Source organism: Triplophysa rosa, linkage group LG24 (genome assembly GCF_024868665.1).
Source record: "Triplophysa rosa linkage group LG24, Trosa_1v2, whole genome shotgun sequence".
Classification (NCBI taxonomy): Eukaryota; Metazoa; Chordata; class Actinopteri; order Cypriniformes; family Nemacheilidae; genus Triplophysa; species Triplophysa rosa.
This window is the reverse complement of record NC_079913.1, coordinates 1,341,204-1,357,238: the sequence shown is the minus strand read 5'-3', so window position 1 is coordinate 1,357,238 and position 16,035 is coordinate 1,341,204. Positions and strand designations below refer to the sequence as shown.

Below are 16,035 nucleotides of genomic sequence, written 5' to 3'. Positions count from 1 at the left end.
TAAGTACTGAAATATCCAATTTATTTTAAATACCATGTTTAGCGTTTCATAACTCAATACCTCTAAACCACCATGATCTTTTGGATTACATAAGACTTCCTTTTTCAAATAGTGTGGCTTATTTTTCCAAATAAACTCTAATTTGTTGGTGACTTTGGGAGGAACATCCAATGATAAAGAAGCATACACTGCTCTAGACACCCCTTCAGCTTTTGATAACAGTACCCTACCCTGAATTGATAGATCCCTTTGCAGCCAGATATTAAACCTTTTACTAATGTTGTCAATGATGGGATTAAAGTTTAAACTATTTCGTAAATGTTCATCTTTACATATTACAACTCCGAGATAGGTTACTTGATTTTCAATTGGTATATTAAACAGGTTATCTAAAGAGCATTCTTTAAGAGGAAATAGAGCTGTATCCCTTCTAGCCACAACCGGTCAACATCCGTCGTGATGTTATGACGTCACACCACTCGGTGACCGCGCCCCTCACAACACAGTAAACAAAATATATCATTTTAAAATACGCTTATTTATTAAAACATAAGCTGTTCGTGTGAATGTCTTTGAATTTGAATCGTAAATGTCCGCTCTCTTTTTAAAAATACGTAGGGCAAGTTGCAATGCACTTTAACCCAGTTAACGTTACACAAGCAAACACACGGCCAGTCAAACGCTGCTGTTCACCTATAGATCAGAGTTCACCATCAAGGATATTTCACCGCACTGGAAGATGATGTCTCGGGCCGCAGACAGACTGAAGGTGGTTTTAAATCATCTGGATGGCTCACACGGCAATGTTGTATCCTTTAAAACAGTCGTTTTGGTGCATGTGCACAGCTTAGCGGCGCCCTTGAAACTTATGGGAGGTTAATAATGTGCGTTTTAATGAAGTAAATGTAAAAATGTAACATTGCTGTGACGTTTCATATTTGAGATTCGTATGTCAGGACAACTCGACTCAACTTTCGTTAGGCCTGCACAGTATGTTTATTGTTGATTACTGGTTTGCTGGATTGTTATCATTATTATTAGCTGTTATACAGTCAATTTTGTAAATCAAACATCTTTCAAGTAACTTTGTTTTTGTATAAAATTCTTTAAAAATGTCTCTGTTTGTTTATTGTTAATATAAAGAATAAATCATAATATGTTTAGTTTATTGTTATCATTTCTGATCATTGTTCATATTATTATTCATTAAATTAATCGTTTTTTATATGCATTTCATTTTTATCATAAGTCATCATAGCTCTCTTATGTACAGTATGTCTTTTGTATAATGAACTTTAACACGTGTGACTCAGCGTGCGTCCTTTACCTCTGCGCAAAGTGTTTCCCATCATCATCCTCAAAGCTTTCGGTCAGTCTGATAATCTTTATTTCCAAACAGATTTTTTTTAATGTCTGTATATTAAAGATGCAGCACAGGTCACGTTATACTGTGTTGCTGTGTATGTAACACAAGGAAGTTGTCACAAGGGCTATATATCTGTAAATATAAGACCAAAAGTCCAGTTGCATATGCTTGTTTATTCGATTAATATCTTTATTATCTTGTGTGCAGATACACACTAGACACAGACATCCTGACTCCGGAACAAAGGCTCTCTTATGAAGAGAATGGATTCATCCTCATTCGAAACCTTGTGTCTGCTGAAGACATCGAGAAATTCAGGCAAGCATAATCAATTTATTAGTGAGATCTGTATTGAGTATGTAATTTTAGTTCATTTGAGTCAATCTAACTGAATCCCTAAATGTATGTTTCACAGGAAAGCCTTTGAACAGATTTGTAAGAGAGAGGTGAAGGTCCCTGGCTTAGTGGTAATGAAAGACGTATCAATCGCTAAGTCTGAGTTTGTCGAGGGTGAAAAGGCTGTCACCAAACTTCAGGACTTCCAAGAAGTTCCAGGACTGTTTCGGTACTGCACGTTACCCCAGGTAGACACAGATTCAATAAACTTACTGCAACAACGACACAATACATTTTCTTTTTATCTTGTATGATAATGTAATTATTATTATTGTCGCCTGAATGCTTTTCTCACAGATCCTGAAGTATGTGGAGTGTTTTACTGGACCTAACATCATGGCCATGCACACAATGCTTATCAACAAGCCACCGGATACAGGTAGAACCCGCTCTGGACATGAAAAATGTACCTGAACTTACACGAATAAATACACACGTTCATCCCATATTTCCTAGGTAAGAGAACTTCTCGCCATCCCATGCATCAGGATTTACACTATTTCGCCTTCCGACCCGCTGACCACATTGTGTGCGCATGGACGGCCATGGAGAAAGTGCACCGTCAAAACGGCTGTCTGGTTGTCCTACCGGGATCTCACAAAGGCTCCCTACAGGAGCACGACTACCCCGAATGGGAGGTGAGGATGGTTACATTGAGCTGATCATCCACACGTGCAGTCAATCACAGCTTTTTATTTCTTCCCAGGGTGGGATAAACAAGATGTACCATGGGGTCCGTAACTACGACCCAAACCATTCCAGAGTACACCTGGAGATGGAGAAAGGAGATACAGTGTTTTTCCATCCTCTGCTGATCCACGGCTCTGGAATGAACCAGACAGAGGGCTTCCGGAAGGTCCGTATACGTTCAATGTGCAGGCGTAGTAGGGTTTGTCTCTAGCTCATAATACGAAAATATCAGACCTGCAGAATAGCACAGTTGACCAATCAGAATGCAGCATTCCAGGTAGCTACGTAATAAAGAAATGTCATTCTCCTAATGATTTTGATTTGCGTGCGTTTATCTCAGGCCATCTCCTGCCACTACGCCAGCGCTGACTGTTATTACATTGACGTGAAAGGAACCACTCAGGAGAACATCAGCGATGAAGTTAAGGATCTTGCGTTTAGGAAGTACGGAGTTGATTCGCTCAGCTTCCAGGTGTGTTCAGATTAAAAGGCACTCTTCATTTCTTTGCAACCTGCAGGATATAAGGCTTTATAAACGATGCTCAATTCTACACGTAACGTGTGTGTTTTACATGCAGGACACCTGGGCTCTGCGTGGACGTCTGGTCCGTGGAGAGAGAACATCACTGTGATTTGCTTGAGCCGTCACCATTTGACCGTCTTTCTGAGATCTGGAATAATTAACAGCACATCGCACAATTTCTTTAGAAATCTTCTGTGGTCTTGCGCAAAGTAGAAAGTCTTACCATCAGGTGGCGCTATACTAAATAACCGCAGCTGTCTGTGCCTGGGAGGGTTAGTCCTAATTTGTATCTAGCAATAAGAATAATGAATGCAAGGCATTTTTTAAATTGGCCTTTTGTTTCCTTAAGCAATGCTTGAACATTAGGAATTCAGTGTGTTTGATATGTGATATGTTCAGAGACAAGTTCTTACAAGTAATTTGAAAAGTTATTGCTGAAGATGTTATAGAGCATTGATCAGAAGTCGAGTTAAAGAGATGGAAGGTATAATAAAGTAAAGCCTGTTTGCTTAATCTGCTGATGGAAGGTGAAGTAATGAGAAGCAAATGTTTTCCCATCAAGTTTGAAATAGAAAATGAACGTGTTATTAGATCAAGTTTAAACATCTCATTAAACTTTATGACAGAACAGTAATTATATCTTCGCCTAACATCAGTGTTGCCTTCAGTTACAACCTAATTTTGAAAATGATAGATATAATAAAATATACTTTTTCATGTACTAAAATAAATACATTTAATGAGCTGATGAATGTTGAGTCCTTTTGTGTCGTACATTGCTAAAGATTCTTGTGTCACACAGATCTTTACTGACATCATAAATTACTGGTTTTCATTCCCAGTGCGATTTTACAGCTTTGATTTAGCGGATGTGTGCTAAATTCACATATTCCACACCCTATTTATAAATGTACCAGCTAAGTGCTGTCCAAAACGTTGATGGCGCTGATTGAAAACAGAATAAGTGGGTTTTTTAAGACCTGGCACAAATTCTTGTTTATTTCACACACAGGCCTATACAAGTACCATACATGCCCAAAATGTGGCCTTCATTTAAATCAAATTGTTTTGAGTAGAAAATGTCAAGTACAGCAAATAGGTGGCCATTTAAGCTATTTCAAGGTGCACAGGGTTCAACCTCCATCAGGACAATTCTTTATTCAATTCCACGCCAGAAATAAAAAAGTGTCAGTAAGTTTGGGTTTAGCACTATCGTATCCAGATCTGGGAAAATCACTCCCCGGTGTGCTAGATTAATGTTAAAGGAACAGTTCACTCAGAAATCTCAAGGAATGCAAATCCATCTTTTCAAATGAAAGTGAATGGGGCTGCTGCATTGAAGTTGTTCATATGACTCATACATCACAAAATGCCATTTTTTAATTTATGCAAGAATGTACACAAAGCTATTTTTGTTATCTTTTTTAACTAATCACCATTCACATTCATTGCATTAAAAAGAGAAGTGTAAATGCTTCTGCAGAAAAGGATGAGTAGTGACAACAACCTTTTTATTTGCAGGTGAACTGTTCCTTTAAGAGAGGGACACATATTTACACTAAGCTAGCAGTGGGCATGAGTGATTCTCCAGACTATACGGAGAAACCTATGTGACGAGAATGATACTTCACATGCTATGGTTTAATTCTGCAATGTATGTCTTTTAAGAATTTAGCTGAGTAAATATATGCCAAGGGTCTCGACTGTTTCTTGGACCGTGTTGGAACCACAGAGAGAGCTGGCCAGAATCCAGACATTAAAGAATCCATTTACACAGCACGGAAGAATGTCTCATAAATGCTCACATACACCCTATAGCCAAACCAAACCAGAAAGGGCAAATCATTGATACAACATGCAGTTTTCTCTTCATAGTCCTTTGATAGAACTTTAAAAGTGTGGATAAATAGAGACAGAAGCCATCAGCATATTCTTCACAGCCCTCGAATCACTTTCTCTTCCATTTAACACACGGTCTGTCTGTTTTCCATTTCCTCACATTCTCATACTCTGTGTGTTCGTTTCTCTGTTGCCAATTTATATTCTTTCTGTCAGCCTTTTTTTAGACACATTGACGTCTTTTTAATAAAAAATTATGGTATTAACAATAAACTGATAAAGTTTAATGTAATATCTCTCTCCAATCTCATAGACGGTTGGTAGAGAATTACACACGATTTTAGTAAATAAAGACAGGAATGCAAGTGAGATGCATTTATGATGACAGGTGAAAATGCTTCTATTTACCGGGGAAGTGAAGCAGAGTTAATCGGCTTAATACTGATGAGTATCTGCTTGTGAAAGCCGCCACACAAGCTTAATCTGTTATTCATTTATTTCATTAGAACAGAAACCTGATGCTAAACAATTCACCCTGCCAGATATTGAAGATCGGACAGAAACGGTAAGTGGTGACAGTGTTCAGGGCTCCTAGTAGGAACACAGAGGGTCTCGCCATTGGGCGTGTAAGTGGGTGTGCACTGGGATTCTGTGTCTCCCTCTCTCGCCCCTTCTACAGTTCCCTGGGCGAATAAAATTCTAGCTTTCTTACTCCTTTGCCTTAACTTTCTCTCTCTCTCTCTCTCGCACACACACACACACACACACACACACACACACACACACACACACACACCACCCCACAATCACACACACACACACACCAACACACACACACACACACACACCAAACACACACACACACACACACACACACACACACACACACACACACACACACACACACACAACACACACACACACACACACACACACACACACACACACACACACACACACACACACACACACACACACACACACACACACACACACACACACACACACACACACACACACACACACACACACACACACACTCTATGGTCTCATGGTTATTCCTGCTGTGGTTCTGATACCTGCATAAGACTTTCTCTCTCACAGACACGCATCTTAAAGATGGTCTGGAATCGTGTGGTTCTGTTGGCACTGCTGCCCATCATATTCATTCTGATTGGTGAGTATTCCATTAACGTGTATACCTGGATGCTTTTTTAAAAGTCTTGTTTATTTAACAGTCTGCTTTAAAGTGTGTTTGTATAACCCTATATATAAAAAGTACTGGGTTGATATCAGATGGTACTACCATCATACTTATTGTTTTCTATTGTACAAATTAATACAATAATTTATTGTATAAAAAGTACACAGTTTCTACAAACTTTAAGAACACAACTTTGAGAGTGTTTTGAGAACCTTTTTTAACACTGGCGATTTTACTGTGAATGTTACGGCATTGCCCTTGTATAATATATCCAAAAAACAAACGAATACCATATTTTTTGCAGGTGTATTCATATTTTTAAAGCTTTCTTCATGTCCTCAAATTGTAAAGAAACTGCTGGAATTTGAAAAAAGTGAAAGAACAACTTAGAAAAAAGGGTGGAATATGAACCCTTCGTTCTCTCATTTTCTCTCTCTTTAGTGCTGGCCGGGGTTGAAAGTGCAGCCGTGAGAGATGGAAAAGACAGTAAAGCTAAAGGTAAGTTTAACACAACTTCACACACATGGACCATTACTTTATAAATCTTTATAAATCAGCACTCAAATTTGTCCCCAAAGTATACAGTAGCTCAGTACACGCACCCACATTCTCCACATCCCTCAAGCTCTCTCTGGTTTCCCCATTGCTTTCATAGGATCATCTAAACGTGTTTTTGTGCCAGCGTCTGACGCCTCAAACTTCTTCAAACGTCGCAGTCGCAGGTCCCCGAGACCTTATGAAGAGTACTATGGTGAGCACAGTAATATTCATATCTTAAAGTGATAGTTCATCCAAAAATGAAAATTCAGTCATCATTTCAACCTTTATGACTTTCTTTCTTCCGCAGAACACAAAAGAAGATATTTTGAACAAAGTTGGTAACCGAACAGCACTGGACCCCATTCACTTCTATTGTATGGACGCAAAACCAATGCAAGTGAATGGGGTCCAGCTAAAAACATTTTACGAAATATCTTCTTTTCTGTTCTGCGAAAGAAAGTCATACAAGTTCGAAATGACAAAAGGGTGAGAAAATGATGACACGACTTTTATTTTTGGGTGAACTATCGCTTTAAGTTGTGTTTGGAGTTATGATCTTTGGCTTAGGCATTGAGGAACTGAGTTGTTGGTTTGCATGTTAAAGTGATGTGGTTGCTAATGAGTTAAGATAAGCTGTAAAACACCTGCCTGCTATTAATGTGAACACAAAGACCTCGATCAGCTGCTAAATTAGATTTATTATTAAACCACTGCGAGATGTACAAAAAGCCACTGTGGATTTACCAAGGTACCATGATGGAAACCTAAATGCACAATGTTGACATCAGGTTCCAATTTGTAAGTCCAGTAGGACCAACAGGACAATGTGGAGCTTCTCTCTTCTCTCAAACACACACAGACACTATCCCAAAGGCCATCAGGTCGTCCCGTAGACTGCCAGCACAGCATCGCTGCAGTTAAAGCATGGAAAACTTTTATTGAAGTGTGTTTTTAGCTGTCAGCGATGTGTATGTGACGGTGAACGAGCACACTGCAGGTTGGAGGAGGAAAAGCAGAATGGAATGTGCAGACACAGAACTAAACTAACCTCTCAAATGAGAGAGAGAGAGAGAGAGAGAGAGAGAGGGAGAGAGAGGGAGAGAGAGGGAGGGGGAGAGAGAGAGAGAGAGAGAGAGAGAGAGAGAGAGAGAATGGGGAGCACACAACCCAATTTTGCTCATATCTGTGAGCTCACACAAGCTCTCAGTTTACACGTGTGTAAAACGTAAATGTTTATGTACTGAAAGGTGTGTTTGAGCAAGTGTGTGTCTTGGCCTGCTACTGGATTTCACATTGACATTTAAGCATTTGGTAGACTATTTTATCCAAAGTGACTTACACCGACACACTTCGAATAAACATCTGCTAAATCGATAACCTCTGATATACTTTACTCGCAACTTGACGCAAGAAGCACGTCATCACCTTACCTCAATGTCTTTTGTGTACTTGTGATTTAGGAGCGCCTACAAAGTTTCATAATCTAACAATAACATTGAGGTAATCTTAGTGAATCTCGACTGTCTCTTTGAGTCTGTTTTTCTCTTATCTGCAGCGGAGCAGAGAGTGAAGATGTCTGCAAATGAGAGGAGGAGAGAGTATCTAGAGGAGCAGACCAATGAGTACGAGAACTATTTAGAGGAGGATCGTAATGGTGAGATGAAGTTTTGGCTTTCAGAAAAGAGAATCAACTGAGCTGACTAATGAGAGACTGATGACAGCGACTCCTTTCTCAACCTGATATGTTATCTGTATTGGACACTTTGCATCTAAGATAAGGAATTATGATCCTTTAGAGTTATCCAGATTTCTGACATGAGATATGTTTTACTGATTAGAGTTTGGCAAAAGAAGGCTGGATTTCTGGCCACACCTGATTTTAGGAATAATTCTCCATACCAAACCTGTATGACTTACTGTCTTCTGCAGAACATACAATATAGATATTCTGAAGAATGTTGGTAACCAAACAACATCGGCCTCCATTGACTTCCACTGCATGAACATTTCTCAAAATATCTTTTTTTGTGTTCCACAGAATAGTCATATACAGGTTTTGAATGACGTGAGGGAGAATAAATGATGACATTTTTATTTTTGGGAATATAGTATTTCTTCTAGGATTAATTTCCAGCTTTTATCATTCTTTGTATTAACAGAGCAGCATGAGAGAAACAGAGAGAAAACTGAACAATGGAGAGAGTTTGAGTATGACGGGAGTTACCCACGATACCCTCACCATCGCTACTAAGCCTGAGCACACCTGACAGCCCTCGAGCTGCTCCGTGTGGTTGAAAAATAATCACTAACAAGTTCATGTGTAATTATTCAAACATGTAAGAACTTAAGCATTTAGATACCTCAATGCAGATCTGTTCTGTGTTTAATCATTTATCTTAAACGTAACACTTTCTTTATGGGACTTTATACCGTCCTGACAAAACTTTTTCTGAAATTCTTCTTCCAAGAGTTATTATTTCTTTTTCAGATATTACAAAACAGCCATCATCTGTACTGTATGTGTGTGAATAAAAGTACTTCTCATTTTCCACATTTGTGCATCCCACAGCAGTATTTGCTGGCAACACATTCCAAACTTACAGATGGGAAAATACGTTATGAATGCAGTTGAAATACAGCGGAGTGGAAAGATTTATTGCCTTTTTAGTGCCCCGGTGCCTTTACATCAATCTGACAATCAGCTGACTGACAGGGGGCTGGGTTAATGCCACACCTTCTGTTTAAAGACAAGCACAAGAAGGTAATAAAGCTTTAAAATACAACTTCATACTGCCAGAGAAACAGGACCCCGGGGGAAAGTAGTTTTTGAAATGATAAGGTAATACAATAAAACGCTGCAAGTATTCAATTCAACAGTGTTTAATTCAGATGCACCACGTGATATTTGCACAGTTGACATAAAATGTCACAAATATGACAAAAAATACATAATTTATATATAAAAAAGGCTTGAAACCTCTGGTTAAAACAACCCACACAGACACCAGACATACATCAATTCAATAAAAACAAAATCTATATTTAACATTGAATCATGGTCTTGTTACAACGATCAAACACTGACGAGCTTCCATGACTACAGTCCCCATCTCACTTTCCACCAACAAATACATCAGTATGTGCATCCTCTCAGGAAAGTCGTCTCTACTTTACACTGTTGAGGAATTTGGGTTGTTCTTCTCCACGTGTCAACAGCAGATCCCCTCCAATTTTGGGTCCCTTTTTCTCCTGTGGAAATATGACGTTGGTCAAGACGGGGAAAGTAATCCAAGCAAATACACACAGATGTATTAAGTCTGCTAAGCAATTCAACCCAAATCCAACGTAAATAATGTTAAATGAATAAAGAGAAACCGTACCTTAAACATACTGTCTCTCTCCCACTTAAAGAGACCGCAGTGACTGAAATGGAGGCAAAACAAAACATAAATAACATTATATTAGCTTTCCTGTGGCTCAGTTGTTAGAGCATGGCGTTAGCAATGCCAAGGTCATGGGTACATAGTCAGAAACAAATGTATAGTACAATGCATACAAAAGCATCTGCCAAATGCATAAATAAAAACTAGTATAGTAACATGATGTATATGACAGATATATGACTGTATAGATTGTTATACCCAAATATATATTAAAGCCTTTATTTCCCAAAAATAGTTGCTCACTGTTAAAATATTTGGTTGCAGAATACAAATGATTGGTGTCTGACCAATCAGAATCGAGTATATCCTGAATGAACCGCAAAGGAACTGTCATGTCTTCTTACCTGCAGGCTCCATGGGGCATTCGCCCCAGGCTGATCTTTCTTTGCCCGCACGAGCATTTAAAAAAACGTTTGACTGCATCGTGCCAGTGGTAGTCGTGTTTCTCCTCAACGCAACGGTCCACTGGTTTAAAGTGGGTGTATTTACACTGTGGGGTAAAAGAAGCTCATGAACTACATTATTATTCGCCACTTACAGGTGCAAAACGCATAATCGCCACTTTAGTATCTGAAAATAAAGTTGAACATTTATTGTTCAAAATTGTGTTTAAATACGTTTTCAACAGGGTTTTATTTACCACTGTTGTGACTAAACATCAATTCGTTACTAATGATGCAGGACCAAACACTCGCTTCTGGCATTAACCTACACAAAATTGTGTGACTTACAAAGCCACAAGCGGGTTTTTTTTCAGGGTTTACTACTTAACTGCCTTTTTGCTCTTTTCCACGGCAAACCACACACAACATGCTTTCTTAGCGCCTCAACGCTGCTTGTTGACTTACGGTTTTGCAGGTGACGGCTCTGCACTTCATCTCCCTGATACTCTTCATCTTCTCCTCCATCTTCTCCTTCTGCACCAGAGGCTCGAAATACTCTTGCATGGCCTTCTCCTCAAGCTGCAGATATTGCAGCATGTTTAAAAAAAACAATCGCAAGTAAACCTGCGTCCACTGCATTTGCATAATAATGACTTAATATGCAAACAGAAGAAAGATTTAGAGCATCATTCAATCCCACAGCAAGCTCCACCCGCAAAAGGTGACACATCTCAAAGTGTCTACATCAAAATACTGTACAAACCTCTCCCATCAACCACGAGTTTGAGGACTTGGCATTCAGGATGCGCTGGAACTCCTCTGATTGGATGTACTCCAGCTGTTCCCGCTTCTTTTTCTGAGCTGGTTCCTCCTCCTCACCAGGTGAATTTTCATCTGTCGACAGATATTTACAGAAATAAAGTCCACAGACCAGAACAAGCAAATAAACAACGTCCGGATGCGTCCATACCTTCAGGCGAGGATAAATTTCGCGCCACTCTGTCTGCGATGTCGTCGCTGTTGGTGCGTTTGCGTTTAACAGCGTTCGGGTCGTCTTTAACAATGGCTGAGCCTTTAGCTTGAAGTTTCCTCACTGCTGCCATCTGAACAAACACAACAAGAAATAGAAAGATATAAGCTATTATTAACCATTTGAACTATTAATGACGAACAAATGATGCTATGAGCATCTTTCCTCGAATACCTTTGCAGCCGACAGGTTTTTTGAAGAAGGCGGAGACATATCGAGAAGGATATCATCCCCCTCTGAGAAGCCACGCCCCAGCGTGGGCACGGGCGGTGCTGCGAGACGGGACCTAGGGTCGGTGGATCTTTTAGGGACCTCAGAGGCTGCTTTAGGTGACAGAAGAGGAACCCTGCTTCCATCAGGCCGCGAGGGTACAACAGGACCTCTACTGTTCTGGAGAACTCTGAATAAAGAGAGTACACAAAGCAAATTAGATTTGGAGACACGTTAATTTAAAATAGGCCAACCTATAATGCAAACAATGTTTTGCCTTTCTGAAAACATTAAATAAAAGTGAAACGAGCGCTGCGCTTGCACAGTACGAATGACTGCAGACGACGGTGAACAGCAGACCAGAGCATCCCGGAGACGTTTATACTGCACACATTCTTGGCACATCTAAAGTTATTTGGAACGCTCTCAGAATGCAATACTGCACCAGAAGACGGGTTTATAAAGATGGCCAAATTTGACCAAAAAGCTTATTTTATTTGGATGTGAATGAAATGTAATATATGCAAAAAACACCATTAAGCACCTATGTAGTAAAGCTCATTGCCATGAGGGTTTAGAACCTACAACCTCTCAGTTATCAGGCCAGGACTTCAACCACTACGCCACCCCATAAAACCACTATGTGACCACAACACAACTAAAAGACAAAATCAATCACCTAAAACCAAAACCTCTGTCGTCTAAATTCGCAGTTTTTCAGTAAATGGAAAAAACACTTTCTATAGGTTTATAGGTTAGATATTTGCAAAACCCAGTGACAACCATAAAGGGTGACTAATAATAATTATTTATGGCAAAAACATATATGGAGTACATATGGAGATACGAGGTTTCAGAAAGACAGCAGCGAAAATGAAGCGACTTGGGAAGCATACAGCCCTTCTCACCTCTTCTGAATCTCTTCGGCTCTCTTCTTGCGAGCCTGTAATCTCTGCTGAAGCTCTTCTTTCTGCTGTTTCAGGAGGTCGGATGCAGTTATGGACTGAACTGGAGATCCTGTCCCAACTAATAAAAGTCACAAATTAGATTTTATGGTTTTAATCATCATTTTAATCTTCACTGAGGCCTTGTATTTCATGACAGCATCATTTCCATTGCTCTCAATTGTAAGCTGGTGAATGATGGCCGCCTGCTGGCTTAAAATTGCACTGCAGCATCAGAGAACATTTACATTAAATAATCTTTAAAAAATTCCACTCTCAAATATAACAGGCAGTTGGTGTCAAATTTGAGATGACACGCAAGGTCTGAATGTGCAATGACATGAAAAAGATCTATTTATATCCAGACATCTCTCTTCATGTTCCATAGAAATACTATAGTAAAACATCTTTATGCACGGTCTCTTTAAATTACCTGTTCTCTTTACATGTCCTAAATGTTTCTTGATATTAAGCGCTCCTGGTGACGGCATAGACATCAGGCCCTTGAAGTCATCAGAACAGCCTAAAACCTCTCCCGAATTCAGAGCTACACAAAGCAGAATTAGACAACACACACATAAGCCAAACATGAAAAATGTTCTGAAATATAAGCTAGGCACAATAAAGACGCATTTTACCAAGTTTCTTTGTTGGGATAGATGCCAAAACAGACTGAATAGTGGGTTGTTTCTTTGGCTGTGGGGCAGACCTGTCAAGAGATTCATGGCGTAATTATAAGGTTTGTGTGAATCTAAAGGGGAGGTGACGGTCATCACAAATGTGAACTCACACTGAAGGTGCACAGGCAAGCGAAGACATGCCTCCATAGTGGAAGTCAGACTGGCACAGACGCTCCTTTAAACTACCTCGCCCTTTTCCTTTGCCAGGGGCGGGGCCTGTGAAGCTGGACTGAAGCTCCGCCCTCTTCGAGCTCATTTTCTTGTACTGGGCTTTGACATGGTACTGGCAGTACTGGCATTCATACTGGTAGGTAGAGGAAACAGAAGTGACTAATTGAGCAATTATCTATTTTTATATAAAAATAATAATAGAAGTGTATGTTTTGGATACTCACTAAGTTGACAAGCTGAGTACAAGAATCTCCGTTCTTCTTTTTAGCGCTGCAGGTGCCAAAGTCCATGGCTTCCCCTATTAGAAGAACCTTCTGTGGGTGATCTATTGTCAAGCAGAGCTAAAGAAAGAGAGAGAGAAAAGACAAAAACACAAATTAACTTACAGTAAGTTACACATTTCTGAGCAAAAAACTGTGACTTGATATCCAAGTAGATATTGCGTGATTCTGCATGTTAAAATACTTTTCCATAAAAAGTATTTACCTCATTTGAACCATCTTTGTTCTTCATTGGATTGGGATTGAGAATGCCGATCACTGTTCCGGTGTCAGTCTTCCACAGATCCGTGTGAACGCTCCCAAACAGGAAGAGAGACACGTTCACATCCAAGTTATGGAGGTCATTTAGTTTCCAGATGCTGAATGTCTTTCCCTAAAAGGATACGCGAATGTGATCAAACTAAATATCTGCTTTACATCCAGCATACATGAGACATGTTACCATGGAGACTGTCTGCTTACATTGTTTTTGCTCTGTGGGGTGATCTTATTGATCACAACTGCAAAAGTGACCCAGTCACTGTCCTCTAAATTGTCCCTAGCAAGTCGATCGGGCAACTGGGAGAGCCTGATCATCCTGCGGCTGGCCATCTTTTGCTCAATGTCTATGGAAGAAAGACGTGGTTTCCTACAGAAAGAAAAATGCATTTATTGTATTATTGGAGAAAAAAAGGTCCAAGTGTTATTTAAAGACTTTATACTGTTACAATATACTGACCTGAGTCTAAGACCCGAGTACTTCTCCACGGCAACCTCTTGACTGACAGATGGACGAGGCGTGGACTGACGCACAGTAGGAGAACTTTCATTAGGGGGAGGTGATTTCAGGGTGCCGTTTACTTTTGTGCTTGCTCTCATTGGCTGAGAATTGCTCATGCTCTGACCAACAGGAATATGCTTTTCTGGGAAGGCTGCAAAAAACAAATATATTTAAAGAAACGTCATCCGATTTCAAAAATAAGACACATTTTATGTCACTCTTCTGTAACAAATACCTGTTTTGGGTTGGAGGACCGTCCTCTGTTTATTTTTCAGTTTTGTTGCGGCATCTGATGATGGTGGAGAGGGTGATTGTGGGGCGGTTTTAGAAAGACCACAGGGTGGCGTTATGGTTTTGGCACTTGACTGGCTCTGGAGCAAGGGTTTGTTTTCGGGCTGTGTGGATTTCTGTGAGGCCTCCAGTTGCTGCTGTAGATTCTGCATCTTCTGCTGCATCAACTTCAGTTCAGCTGGAACACAATCACACTCAGTCAGCATACAAAAAGCTCAGGTGTCTCATGAGCTGTTGTACAGCAGCAAATAAGTTCAATGGCTTTAATAGGTTAGAATAAATTGTGTCAAAAACCACATGTCCTACCCTCCAGGTCATCTTTGGATTTATTTAGGTCACTGTGCCCTCCAGGTGAACTGGATTTATCTGGCGTCACTTCTTCCTCCTCCTCTGGCTCCGCATAGTGATCTTCATCATTGTCATCCTCCCCATCAAAGAGGTCATCCAGATTATCATCGCCCTCTCCAGCAGCAGCCTGCGGCCCCTGACCCTCACTCTCCGCAAACAAGGACAGCAACAAATCCAAATTCTCCTCCTCTGCTGTCACAAAACAAAAACATTGTAACGTATTTCTCTTGGTACAAATTAATTTTAACATATCGACATTCAAAATTACAAGTTGTTTCTGTTAAGCGTAGAATAAAATAACATGAACATCTTTATTTGTATCAACTAACATTAACAAAGACCTAAAATGATGTGAAAATATGACATTATAATATATTACTTCATATTGTTAGTTCGTATTAAATAATGTATTAACCAATGAGACCTCATTGTATAGTGTTATAAAATAATACAAAAACATGTATAGCACAATATAACTTTTTAAAGTACAATACTTCATAACATATTAACAATACGCTTTTTACATTAATAAGTAAACAAGAGGCATAAGCAATACACTGGTCATTTAGTTGACCACAAATGTATTAGATCAGGTTCCATCTAATATCAGTATGCTTTATACATCAGAAGAATAAACTGGTCTTACGACTATGTAAACATACTTCTCTTCTTACCTGTCATTTTGATATTAACCTCTTTAGTGTGTTTTATATTTAAATGTAATGTATTAAATGTCCCTGTGTTGGATCAGACACTGCCTGGCCTGCCGCTGTTTCAACGTTGGCGCGAAATATGTTTAATGTTCAAGACCCCGGAACTACGTCACAGTTCCGGGAGACTTTTCTGCCTGACTAAAACAAAACAAAACATAACAAAATAACTATAAAGATAAAATAAAGATGCAAGTAAAATTGTAAAAGTTAGTAACATTTTAGT

At 39.5% G+C, this 16,035-nt stretch overlaps 3 protein-coding genes across 4 annotated transcripts; 2 read left to right on the top strand and 1 right to left on the bottom strand.

The window, feature by feature from the left end:
• The first annotated feature begins 479 nt into the window (after nucleotides 1-479).
• On the top strand, nucleotides 480-3,719 carry phyh (phytanoyl-CoA 2-hydroxylase). Its single transcript, XM_057324335.1, has 9 exons — nucleotides 480-808; nucleotides 1,314-1,369; nucleotides 1,574-1,684; nucleotides 1,782-1,950; nucleotides 2,060-2,141; nucleotides 2,219-2,400; nucleotides 2,469-2,618; nucleotides 2,793-2,924; nucleotides 3,031-3,719. The coding sequence occupies exons 1-9, from the start codon at nucleotides 740-742 to the stop codon at nucleotides 3,082-3,084; spliced, it is 1,005 nt and encodes a 334-aa protein (XP_057180318.1). The 5' UTR covers nucleotides 480-739; the 3' UTR covers nucleotides 3,085-3,719.
• A 2,017-nt stretch (nucleotides 3,720-5,736) lies between these two features.
• Nucleotides 5,737-9,102, top strand: ucmaa (upper zone of growth plate and cartilage matrix associated a). Its single transcript, XM_057324714.1, has 5 exons — nucleotides 5,737-5,991; nucleotides 6,460-6,516; nucleotides 6,674-6,769; nucleotides 8,114-8,212; nucleotides 8,718-9,102. Exons 1-5 carry the CDS (start codon nucleotides 5,934-5,936, stop codon nucleotides 8,807-8,809), a joined length of 402 nt encoding a protein of 133 aa, XP_057180697.1. The 5' UTR covers nucleotides 5,737-5,933; the 3' UTR covers nucleotides 8,810-9,102.
• A 333-nt stretch (nucleotides 9,103-9,435) lies between these two features.
• On the bottom strand, nucleotides 9,436-15,926 carry mcm10 (minichromosome maintenance 10 replication initiation factor). Of its 2 annotated transcripts, none has more exons than XM_057324376.1 (18): nucleotides 15,774-15,926; nucleotides 15,058-15,291; nucleotides 14,696-14,929; nucleotides 14,419-14,611; nucleotides 14,163-14,328; nucleotides 13,906-14,073; nucleotides 13,644-13,760; nucleotides 13,359-13,552; nucleotides 13,207-13,277; nucleotides 13,002-13,115; nucleotides 12,533-12,650; nucleotides 11,589-11,814; nucleotides 11,355-11,487; nucleotides 11,148-11,278; nucleotides 10,850-10,963; nucleotides 10,346-10,491; nucleotides 9,939-9,981; nucleotides 9,436-9,807 (listed from the first exon to the last, which is right to left on the bottom strand). In XM_057324376.1, the coding sequence occupies exons 1-18, from the start codon at nucleotides 15,778-15,780 to the stop codon at nucleotides 9,724-9,726; spliced, it is 2,493 nt and encodes an 830-aa protein (XP_057180359.1). In that variant the 5' UTR covers nucleotides 15,781-15,926; the 3' UTR covers nucleotides 9,436-9,723. The 2 variants fall into 2 exon arrangements, with proteins under 2 accessions (XP_057180359.1, XP_057180360.1); XM_057324377.1 differs by having other exon boundaries at nucleotides 15,058-15,288.
• Between the last annotated feature and the right edge of the window lie 109 nt (nucleotides 15,927-16,035).

Bases quoted from the DNA above. Each gene is read 5' to 3' on its own strand.
- phyh (XM_057324335.1), top strand. From the start codon at position 740: ATGATGTCTCGGGCCGCAGACAGACTGAAGGTGGTTTTAAATCATCTG. The intron at 2,142-2,218 runs GTAGAACCCGCT...CATATTTCCTAG, and splicing joins CAACAAGCCACCGGATACAG to GTAAGAGAACTTCTCGCCAT. The intron at 2,619-2,792 runs GTCCGTATACGT...CGTTTATCTCAG, and splicing joins AGACAGAGGGCTTCCGGAAG to GCCATCTCCTGCCACTACGC.
- ucmaa (XM_057324714.1), top strand. From the start codon at position 5,934: ATGGTCTGGAATCGTGTGGTTCTGTTGGCACTGCTGCCCATCATATTC. The intron at 5,992-6,459 runs GTGAGTATTCCA...CTCTCTCTTTAG, and splicing joins CATCATATTCATTCTGATTG to TGCTGGCCGGGGTTGAAAGT. The intron at 6,517-6,673 runs GTAAGTTTAACA...TTGCTTTCATAG, and splicing joins AAAAGACAGTAAAGCTAAAG to GATCATCTAAACGTGTTTTT.
- mcm10 (XM_057324376.1), bottom strand. The intron at 11,488-11,588 runs GTATTCGAGGAA...GTGTTTGTTCAG, and splicing joins AAAACCTGTCGGCTGCAAAG to ATGGCAGCAGTGAGGAAACT. The intron at 10,492-10,849 runs GTAAGTCAACAA...TTTACCCCACAG, and splicing joins GAGCCGTCACCTGCAAAACC to TGTAAATACACCCACTTTAA.